Raw genomic sequence first — 11,922 nt, 5'->3', positions numbered from 1 at the left:
AATTTAGCACAAGATAAATAAAAACAAGAGGTTCCTATAAGATACTATAGACGTTTAGGGTGCTAATACCTTACCTTAACGTAACCAACCCCCGGACCTTTGATCTCTTAATTTTTAGGGTTATTTGATATTTTCCCCTTTTCCTTTGGAAAAATAAAAGCTCGGTGGTGAACTTAAATTTGCGAGTCAAAACTAATTAATAGTTTGATATCCAAAAATCACCGCGACAAGGGTGGGTACCTATATCCCCGTTACCCGTCCCGTACCCGTGTTTTGGAAACAGGGAAAACCCAAACCCGTACCCAAACCTAATCAAAGTGGGGAAAATCCGTCAAAATGGGGTTGGTTCGGGCGGGTACCCACGGGTATGGGTTTTGTTGTCATGACTACGTGCCTGGATCGGATGCGGATGTATATGATTCAATCAATCAACATTAAATAAACTTTGTTTAAAGTTCTTTTATTGATGCATTTGCTGATATCCTAACATATGAATCAAAATAGAATATGATTTATACGCACACTTCCCAATTTTTATTTTGATCATATGTATTATTTTCTGTAAATCATGACTTTTATGATTATATAGTATTGAAGAGTAATTAATGTTTATTTTTTTAAAAAATATTTTAGATGCATATAAATTTTAGTATAAATATTTTGTTAACTTATCTTAGTCGTATCGTATCCTGAATTTTAAAATTTTCGTGTATCCGCGTACCCGTATCGTATCGTACTCGTACTACGAATTCGGGCTTCATAGACAGGTGCACACTTTCACACCACAATGGATCCGCGCATGGTCACAAATTTGACAAACTCCTCAAAGTTTATTTGTCCATCACCATCAACATCAGCCTCACGAACATACTCGTTCACTTCTTCCTTGGTCACCTTGGTGCCATGATTTGTCAAGTAATAATGCAACTCAGATGCAGAGACAAAACCATTATGATCCTTGTCAGGCTTAGGAAAAGCTATGATAAAGTCTTCTTCGGTGAAATCAAAGGTATTATTTCCGTCAGCGTCAGACTTTTTCATCGATACCATCAAGCCGAAAAACGTTGGGTTTAGGCCAAGCGACCGTATTTGAGTCTCAAGTTCATCATTATCAATAGAAAAATCTCCATCCTTATCGATGAGGCTGAAATACGCCTTTATCTTTGAGATTTTCTTGTCATTGAGTTGATCGGTCAATGAAGGAAGATTGGGATCTGCAAAAGTGCAAAGAGAAGATGAGAATGATTTGTACGTGTAATGTGAAAAATCCATTTCCTAAAATAACTACACAAATATCTAAATGGTGCAATACAAGTGTTTGTCAAGTGAAAAATCCATTTACTCTATAACACCTCATGACACGTAATAGAGCTCGACATTGATGGTTTGTTACTATGTAACCAAGCTTATAATGGGCCCCTTCAGCACAAAAGCAAAGTACACACAATGTATACTAAAAACTCTCATTTTTTGCACTCATACTGATTTGAATGTCGAAATATTTACATGTACCCCTAACTTACATTTCGATGGTTGTTATTGTCGGACGCCATCATTATGGTAAAAAAGGATCGTGCATATTTTTCTTTTTTAAGTTATATGTTTCACTTTAGCTATATTAAATTTGTTGTCGTTGTCGTACTCCTTTCTCTTCTCTTCCATCTCCCACCGGCCACCAACCCTTCTACCCCTCCATGACAACCCCAAGACCTTGAGACTTCTTGTTTCTATCACATAAAGTGCTGGTAGAATTAAAAAGATCCTTATGTGGGTCGTTGATTGATTTATGAGAATTATGATTGTTAGTATGTGCAATATGATCCATGCTCAAAATTTACATAGAAGTTTCTTTGATACATTCACAAATTGAATCATTTTGGTATATTTGTTTAGGAAATAAAAAAAAGCATAATAGGGTGATAATTATATGCACATGTAAAACTTGTTTAACTTGACCATAGATTAATATTAAATTCTTCACATATATGCATTTGATATACAAAAAAAAAAAAAAAAAATTATAGGCTAGAATGACTCACCGACAGTAAGCATTGGTGGAAAATGAATATCAGCTAAAACTTGAGAATAGAGAAAAACAAAAAGATTAAGACCAAGAAAGAAATATAATTTTAAGTAAGCCATGTCCCTTCTTGGTGATGATATTGCAATGGTTGATAATAAATAATAAAGTAGTAATTTGTTTATGTGTGTGTGTATATTGAAAGAAGTTGCTCTCTTTATAGGGTCAAGAGTCAAGTTGAAGTTTAAATTTAAATTAATGCAAAACATGTGGCCAATAAACCTTATGAAAGGATGTGAATATTAATATAGAAATATGAAAATGCAACACTTGTTTATATAGAGCCTCTTAGATTTGAGTTCTGGATTGGGTAAACACCCATTTTCCCTATGGATTCTTTTGCTTTAAAATAACAAATTAAGATGATTAGAGCTAATTAGAGATTTCAATTATCATCAAATAACATTTACAGTACTTGATTAAAATAAAGTTATTTTCTTATTTTATTTAAAACTACTGTGTAATTTGTTATTTTTCACAAATGATTTGAAATTGAACCAACATCTGAAATGAATGAGGGTTAAATACAAATGTAACACGACAACATCACGCAACAACAGAAAATGCCATTATCCAACAAGAAATACTTACATATACACCCTTAGAAAATAATCAATGACTCATGAGAGCTGATATCAAATTCTCTGCAGCAACCGATCTGAGTAGTCAATAAGAAAGAAGCCATGACAAGCGGCGAAGCCGAAGTCTTAGTAGTCAATTGCTTGTCTATGTATACTTGTATTGTGGGACGCCCACAAGCCAGACTTTGTGTCGTCTCATCAGCCATGCATCTCATACGAAATAATTGTATCATGATATTTTAGATAAGGGTCATGTTAACTTGTGCCCTTAGAGCACATGTTAAGCATTAATTTGATTCCATTAATGGTAAGAATTAATTGAAAAAAATAATAATATTAAACATTTTGAGCAATAAATTAACACTATTTTCAATACATAATTTCTATTAGTAGAATTCTTAACATGTGCCCTAAAGGCACAAGTTAACATTTCCCTTTAGATAACACATACTTCTGAAAAAGAGTTTAGTCTTGAGTAGTGAGAGACAAGAACTTTATATTGTTTTTCAATCCATTGTTCTCCATTTTTCCTTGTCCTCGTATCAATGTTTGAAAAAACAAGCATCGTACAATTAGAGTTATGCACTCATAAGTTTATAATTTAATCTCTTATTTTTAGAAAGTTAAATGCTCTCATAATTTTTTTTTAGTTTAAATATTTTGGTTTAATGAACGTACAGGCCTACTAATTTTTTGTTTTCAATCAAAAATTGATGTGATTTCAAGTGGTGTAACGAGCAACATGATGTTTTACTATTATAAGTATATCATAAAATTCAACCAAATATATCATAAAATTTGTGTCTCTTCTTCAAAATGGTTTTTGGTAATTCGTCAAGATATCCTTGTATACACCGTTGGGTGGAGGGTGGAACTTTTCTAAACAAAAAAAAAAAACAAAAAGATGAAAAGTGAAAGTTGTCTTTGATTTCCTAAACTATATAACTTTTAAGTAAACAAACAATTAAGATGAAAAGTGAAGTACAAATGGAGGTGAGACAAAAGTCACTCAGACTACTTAAACAAAGGGACATAGCAAACAAGTAAAGAACTAATAATCAGGAGAAGCAATAATTAAAGCAAGCAAGCCAACCAACAAAAAACTAATGACCCCAAAGAAAACACCTAATAATAGAAATAAAACAATAAGTTTCCATTTTATATGTTCATGTGCTTTTTCAAATTTTTTGTTGGCCCCTTCACTTTATCGTCACGTCCAGTGGCATATCCACGACCCTAGATCTGAGGGTGCATACTTTTTCGTCCAACAAAATTTTAATTTTTTCTCCGTAAAGACATCACACATTTTATTCATCCAAAATATCTCTCTATTTACATAAATAGTCGATGTTGTTTCAACTTTTAGAATTTTAATTAATTTTTGTAACTATATCTAGAATATTATAATAAAATATATCATCAGCTTAGTTTTGTAAGGACTAAAAGTTATTTAATCCATTATAATTTCTATCACTTTGAAATTGAAAGAGTAATTTTATCCATAATAGATTGAAAACTATCATGGCTATAGTCTCCAAATAGAAAGGGGAAAAAATGAAAAAAGGGGAAAGGAAAAATGAAAGAATTACAAAAAAGCATATATGAAAAATGTCTCAAAAGAAAAAGAAAAAAAAAACAAATATGAAACTATATAAATTGGCATCCAAATGACAACAACATCAGGATAACTAAACAGTAGAACTTAATATGCATCATCATAAGGTCATGTCATGTGTTCAATCCTTGGTTGTGCTTTTTGAAATTTTCATTAGATTGGTTGTGCTTTTTGGAATTTTCATTAGAAATAAAAATCCAAACTTAAAACTAAGTCGTAAGGATTTTGGGGGTGTAAGTCCAGAATCTATAACCTTAATATAGGGGTCAAAATGTGGGAAAAAAAAGTTATTGGTGAAAAATTTCAAAACCCATGGTGAGCATGTTGCTATGAATTCCGGATACCTGTGTCGTATGCGGATGTATATGATTCAACTTAAAATATGAATCACTATAATTGTATTTCGATTAACAAAAAAAAAAAATGGGGGCGGGGGGTGAAATTACAGAGAGAGAGAGAGAGAGAGAGAGAGAGAGAGAGAGAGAGAGAGAGAGAGAGAGAGAGAGAGAGAGAGAGAGAGAGAGGATATTCAATCAATCAACATTAAATAAAATTTATTTATAGTTTTTTTATTGATGCATTTGTTGATATTCAAACATATGAATGAAAATAGAATATGATTTATATGTAGACATTACAATTTTTGTTTTGAACATATGTATTATTTTGAAAATCGTTACTTTTATGATTATATAGTATTGAAGAGTAATTAATGCTTTTTTTTCAAATATTTTACATGCATATAAATTTTAGTATAAATATTTTTAAAATGTATCTTAGCCGTATCGTATCCTGAATAAAATATCGTGTATCCGCGTACCCGTATCGTATCGTACTCGTACTACGTATTCAGGCTTGATAGGCAGGTGCAAACCCTCACTCCACAGTGAATCTGCCAAGTCTGACAAACTCCTTAAAGCTTAGATGTCCATCACCATCAGTATCAGCCTCACGAACAAACTCGTTCACTTCTTCGTGGGTCGCCTTGATGCCTTGATTTGTCAAGTAATAATGCAACTCAGATGCAGAGACAAAACCATTATGATCCGTGTCAGGCTTATAGAAAGCTATGAGAAGCTCTTCTTTGGTGAAATCAATGGTACCATTTCCGTCAGTGTCAGACTTATTCATCGCTACCATCAAACCTAAATCAGTTGGGTTTAGGCCAAGCGACCGTATTAGAGTGTCAAGTTCTTCATTATCAATAGAAACATCTCCATCCTTATCGATGAGGCTGAAATACGCCTTTATCTTTGAGATTTGCTTGTCATTGAGTTGATCGGCCGTTGAAGGAAGATTGGGTTCTACAAAAGTGCAAAGAGAAGATGATAATGATTTGTATGTGTAATGTGAAAAATGCATTTCCTAAAACAATGACACAAATATCTAAATGGTGCAATACAAGTGTGTGTAAAGTGAAAAATTCATTTACTCCATAACACCTCATGACATATAATAGTTAGAGCTCGACATTGATGGTCTGTTACTCTGTAACCAAGCATATAAAAGGGCCCCTTCAGCATAAAAGCAAAGTACACACAATGTATACTAAAAACTCTCATTTTTTGCACTCATACTGACTTGAATGTCGAAATATTTACATGTACCCCCTAACTCACATTTCGACATTATGGTAAAAAGAGATCATGCATATTTTTCTTTTTTAAGTTATATGTTTAACTTTAGCTATATTAAATTTGTTGTCCTACTCCTTTCTCTTCTTATACATCTCCCACCGGCCACCAACAGTGGCGAAGCTCTTAAAGAGCCCATGGGAGTAGTGGCTCCCCCCACTAAAAAAAATTAAAATAAAATTACATAGGTAGATACCATAATACATCTCATATTTAAAGAAAATTACTAGACCCTCTCTCATTTGGCTTCCCCTGATTAAGTAAAATTGTATATAGCTTTTATGTTAGTATTTTTAAGTAAGATCCGCCACTGGCCACCAACCCTTCTTACCCTCCATGACAACCTTGAGACTTCTTGTTTCTATCACTTAAAGTGCTGGTAGAATTAAAAAGATCCTTATGTGAGTCGTTGATTGATTTATGAGATTTCTTTCTAATCAATGAGGCAAAATAGTTTTAGCTAATCTCCAATCACCAGAATTATGACTGTTAGTAGGCGCAATACGATCCATGCCCAAAATTTACATAGAACTTTCTACGATACATTCACAAATTGAATCATTTTGGTATATTTTTTAAGTAAATAAAAAAGAAGCATAATAGTGTGATAATTATATTCACAAGTAAAACTTGTTTAAGTTGACCATAGATTAATATTAAATTCTTTACAAATATGCATTTGACATACAAAAATAAATTATAGGCTAGAATGACTCACCGACAGTAAGTGTTGGTGGAACATGAATATCAGCTAAAACTTGAGAAGAGAGAAAAACAAAAAGATTAAGACCAAGAAATAAATATGATTTTGAGTAAACCATGTCACTTCTTGGTGATGATATTGCAATGGTTGATAATAAATAATAATGTAGTAATTTGTTTTTGTGTGTGTGTGTATATATATGGAAAGAAGTTGCTCTCTTTATAGGGCTAAGAGTCAAGTTGAAGTTTAAATTTAAATTTAAATTAATGCAAAACATGTGGCTAAAAAACCTTCTGAAAAGATGTGAATATTAATTTAGAAATAACAGTTGAAAATGTTCCACTTCTTTGATTTGAGTTCTGGATTGGGTAAAGACCCATTTTCGCTATAGACTCTTTTGCTTTAAAAATAACAAATTAAGATGTTTAGAGCTAATTAGAGATCAATTATCATCAAATAACATTTCCAGTACTTCATTAAAATAAAGTAATTTTTTATTTTATTTAAAACTAATGTGTAATTTGTTATTTTTCACAAATGATTTGAAAATGAATGAGGGTTGAATACAACTGTAACATGACATTATCCGGCAACAACAGAAATGCCATTATCCAACAAGAAATACATACATATCCACCCTTAGAAAATAATCAATGACTCATGAGAGCTGATATCAAATTCTCTCCAGCAACCGATCTGAGACCAACGTGAAGCTACATATGTTCACATACTTATTCGCCTTCACTTAGTATAGGTACTATGAGTGGTTTCATTTGTGCTAGATATACAATCGCCCACCTGATACAAGGAAAGACCAACGTGAGCACAATGACAAACATGACATTAAATGGCTAATTACAAGTTAGAATGAAAAATTCCTTTCTGTGAAAGTTCCATCTAAGCGTCAGTTAATCTTCTCCCCCTCCCCAAAAAAACCTCTGGACATACTGTTTTTACACGTAATGAGTTATACCTCTCTACACATGTTCATCAAATTGTACCAAACTCCATGAGGATACGATGAAATGAGCATAAGGATGAACGGAAACTCAAATAGCTACATAATATCTCTTTATAATTTAATTTAGTAAAACCATACATTTAGAAAGTAAGTACAACATATTAAAATGACAAACTATTTACAACATGTCATCATATACAAACATCAAAATAGTGAACATGGTGGGACATGCGAAGTGTGCTGCGTAAGTTTCACTATTGGAGTATTTGGGATTTGGATACTCTAAAGTTACTATAGTGTATAAAGTCAACAATTAAGGGTTGTTATTTTAACAAACTCATGTTTTATTATGGTGTACCTACAATGATATTAGTGGTTTATTAATGGTTGATCTTACTCACTTTACACTCTAAAGTGTAGAGTGAATTGTTCACTTTATAGGAGCCGGATCGGACTCTGACACCCAAAAAATAGGGAACATGGTGGTGGTGACCCACTTAATTCCCAATAAAACATAATGCCCTTCTTTGAAGAGAAGCAATAGCAACACTCAAGGATGATTTACTAAACTGCACTACCTACATTGGGTTCATTTATCTAAGATTCCTGCAATTACATCTGTTTAATAAGGGCTGATGTATTATCTTTGATAAGACTAAAAACAAAACAAAAAACATCATTGTAGAGTAGAGTGTAAAGAACTGCTATAGAGAGAAAACAGTTTGAACAACATTAACAACTATGAATAGAATTCTGCTCTTTACCCAAACAGTTTTGCTCACTCCCAAAGTAAAAGTCCAAAATGCCCCTACGCAACTTAACATTTGTAGCGTGTGTTAACTTACGCTAGGCATAATGTAAACGTGACTTAAGTTGCGCAGCGTGACTTAAGTCACGTTGCGTGCTATTATTAGTCAGGCAGAACCACATTCTGTCTCATTTTCAAACAACACACACAAATCTCAATTTTCTCTCAAATTACACAACTCCAAAATTCCTTCAACTTCAAATCAAACAACACTACAACAACAAGAACAAGTAAGTTTTCACTTAAATTATGTTGGTATGGTAGATTTTTTTTGTTAATCTAGAATTTGTTAGGTTTATTTTTTTGTTAAAATTTTAATTTTTTTTTGCAAGAAATGATAGAATGCTACATGCAAATGACTTATAGTGCTTAATTGTTATGATGTTTAGATGTTTGCATGATTATGTTAGATTTTTTACACTTAGATTAGATTTTTTTAGATTTAGGGTTTGTTTAAATTTTAGTTATTTTGTTTTTGCAATATATGATACAATGTTACATGCAAATGAGTAATATTGCTTAATTATTTAGATCTTTGCATGTTTATGTTGTAGTTATTATTTTTAGGGTTTATGTATAATTTGCACTCCAAGTGTTTGATGAAATGTTTGAATGAGTTTTTCATTGATTGTGTTTAATTTGTAATTGTGTAGATTTGAAGCAATGGCCGGGTGGATCGACGTTCATGCACAATTCAACGGCGAAGAACCTCAGAGGTTGAAAGTTCGGTGCCTTGATATAACGTTAAGAGGTCTCAAGGATCAACTAAATGAATTCAACCAAGCACTCAACCCCAGAGACACAAGAAGGGTGCAAAATGTTCGGTATAAACGTCCAAAGCTCGACGAGGGGAGAGTATCATTCACTTGGGTGAAGTTAAAGAACGACGAAAACGCGACGAGCATGTTTTGGGAGCACAGCATGTTCAACTGAAGATATTATCAACAGCTTGATTCCGCCAGAAGATCGTCATTAGTTAGGGTAAGGTGCATTCCAACTACAACAATTGTCTTACTCTGAAATGGGGTAATTCAAACTTGCCAAACGGCGAGGACTCAAGCATTTCGCTCGGCATTCATGTTTTTCCTTTGAAAAGATTAAATTCTTGTTAGGCTGGTTTAGATGAAGGTATTAAGTGTCAAGGAATGGATCTCATTTCGGTGGCACTTGAATACATTCATCTAAATCAAGCCTAACAAAAATTTATTCTTTTCAAAGGAAAGCATGAACGTCGAGCGAAAAGCTTGAGTCCTGTTGTTTGGCGAGTTTGAATTTACCCCATTTCACAGGTAAGACAATTGTTGTAGTTGGAATGCACATTTCAACTGCAACAATTGTCTTACACTGGATGGGGCAATTCAAACTTGTTAATCGGCATGACTCCAACATTCGATGAGCATCTTGAACGATGGTATTCAAGTGTCAAGGAATGGACCCCATTTCGTTGGCACTTGAATACCATCATTCAAGATGTTGATCGTATGCTGGAGTCCTGCTGCTTAGCAAGTTTGAATTTGCCCCATTCAGTGGTAAGATAATTGTTGCAGTTGGAAGGTGCATGTAATGTAATGTAATTGTTGACATACATGTCGTTTATGTAATGTAACGAACCCTCTATCTCAATATTTATTTGAATTCACACTATCGCAATATTTATTCGAATTCACGCTATCGCAATATTTATTTGAATTCACGCTATCGCAATATTTATTCGAATTCACGCTATCGCAATATTTATTCTAATTATTTTATTGCGTTAGTTAAGTCACCTTATAAGCTATGTGTCACTTAAGTCACGCACCTTATAGGCTATGTGCAAGTTAACTTGCGCAAGTTGGCCGGTGCTAAAAAATGAAGCACAAACGTTTCTTGGACGGTAGTCAATGGTCTTGACAGTTTTTTACACGTTTTCCTTAAGTTTTGACCACATTTTTGGACTCATTAAGTGTATATACCTTATACCGCCTATAAAAACCCTCACGTACTTCCTCTTTTCCTCACATTTTCTCATCCCACTCTCCCCCCCTCTTTCTCTTCTTCTTCTTTGTTTCTATAGTTTCTAGGTTGGTTATACCGCTTTAGGTATATACCAGTGGCTTATGGGGGAAGTAGTGGTCGGTCCGATGGGGAAAAGAGCATCTTGATGTCGTTTTCCCCAACAGGACTGATCACTATTTTCCCCATGAGCTATTGACATATACCGAAGAGGATATCAAATAAGTTTTTACCTCAAGAGGGTAAACAAATATTAAGTAGATTAGTTAATTGGAATAAAATTTTTGTATTGCTTATTGTAATCTTTGAATGGAATAAAAATGAATTATTATAAAATCGGATCGGATTTATTTTATAATTTCGTATAAAATTGAATTAGTATAAAATCGGATTTATTATTATAATTTCGAATAATAATGAATTAGTATAGAATAAAATCAATTTTTACCCAACGTGCTCAAGTTAACTCGCGCTAGTGCTAAGTTGTGCGTGACTTAAGTCACGTTCATGATACACTAGCGCATGTTAAGTCACGTAACGTGACTTAACATAAGTACAGAATACACTAGCGCATGTTAAGTTGCGTAGGGGAATTTTGGACTTTTACTTTGGGAATGAGCAAAACTGTTTGGGTAAAGAGCAGAATTCCTATGAATACCGTGTACATGTCAGCCTGTAAGTGTGAAATTATTTCATGGGCCAGAAATCCAAGAATGGGCATGCAATTTATTGTTTTGCTTCTAATTAATAAATTCCTTATCAGGGGAAAAATAAACCTAGGTGCACAATTTCAATTTGCTAATTCCTTTATTTATTCGATACAAACTAAAAGCAGAATGACACTCAAACGGGACTTACATCATCCAGCAGCATATTGTTGCAGTAATAACAAGAGTTAGGTGAAATCTGCAACAAAATAAGAGATTTGAAATATGTCAAGGAGAATTATGAATGTGTTCTACATTTATCAATAATCAAGAAAATATACAAAATGAATGTTCAAGGGATTTGTGAATAATGTCTGTAAGTGTATATATTTTTTAGAGCCTATTGGCTACACAAAAGAATCTGAGCACTGAGCTTTTCAAAGCACGATAAGAAGTTGGAATGAATAGTTGATGACACCATGGGTATGTTTGGATTGGCTTATTTGAACTTATCTAATGGCATAAGTATTTGCAAGACTGTTTGGGAGAGTTTATGGAAACAGCTTGTAACATGTCTGTTGTAGTATGACTCAAAATTTGATGGATGGAGAATATTGTTGCTAAAAATATAAAAGATTTGTTTCAAATATATTTTGTGCTGAAAATATATTTATGGACAATAAAAATATATTTTTGTACCGTATGAAGGACGATTTGATGCAAATATATTTTGAAAGGGAATATTATATTTTTGATGCAAATATTCTTTCACTGAAGGAGAAAAAGAAAGGAAATGTATCTTCAGCGTGAATCTGTTTCAACTTTACGAGTTATATTTCTCTATAAATATAGACCTTGTATCAAATGTAAACCTTGAGATAGAGGGGGCTGAAAACAA

At 33.1% G+C, this 11,922-nt stretch overlaps 1 protein-coding gene and 1 long non-coding RNA gene across 2 annotated transcripts; both read right to left on the bottom strand.

Moving 5' to 3' along the window:
- Positions 1 to 434: 434 nt before the first annotated feature.
- Positions 435 to 6,801, bottom strand: LOC146938366 (uncharacterized). The gene is made up of 4 exons (XM_085752308.1): positions 6,629 to 6,801; positions 5,157 to 5,580; positions 2,040 to 2,146; positions 435 to 1,214 (listed from the first exon to the last, which is right to left on the bottom strand). Exons 1-4 carry the CDS (start codon positions 6,729 to 6,731, stop codon positions 778 to 780), a joined length of 1,071 nt encoding a protein of 356 aa, XP_085608434.1. The 5' UTR covers positions 6,732 to 6,801; the 3' UTR covers positions 435 to 777.
- A 394-nt stretch (positions 6,802 to 7,195) lies between these two features.
- On the bottom strand, positions 7,196 to 11,357 carry LOC146938365 (uncharacterized). The gene is made up of 2 exons (XR_015031265.1): positions 11,236 to 11,357; positions 7,196 to 7,411 (listed from the first exon to the last, which is right to left on the bottom strand). It is a non-coding gene; the product is annotated as an uncharacterized LOC146938365 (long non-coding RNA).
- Between the last annotated feature and the right edge of the window lie 565 nt (positions 11,358 to 11,922).

Source organism: Medicago sativa, chromosome 3 (assembly GCF_051527215.1).
Source record: "Medicago sativa cultivar Bolivia chromosome 3, Bolivia_mono, whole genome shotgun sequence".
Classification (NCBI taxonomy): Eukaryota; Viridiplantae; Streptophyta; class Magnoliopsida; order Fabales; family Fabaceae; genus Medicago; species Medicago sativa.
The sequence above is the reverse complement of the archived record's forward strand: the minus strand, read 5'-3'. Positions and strand labels throughout refer to the sequence as shown.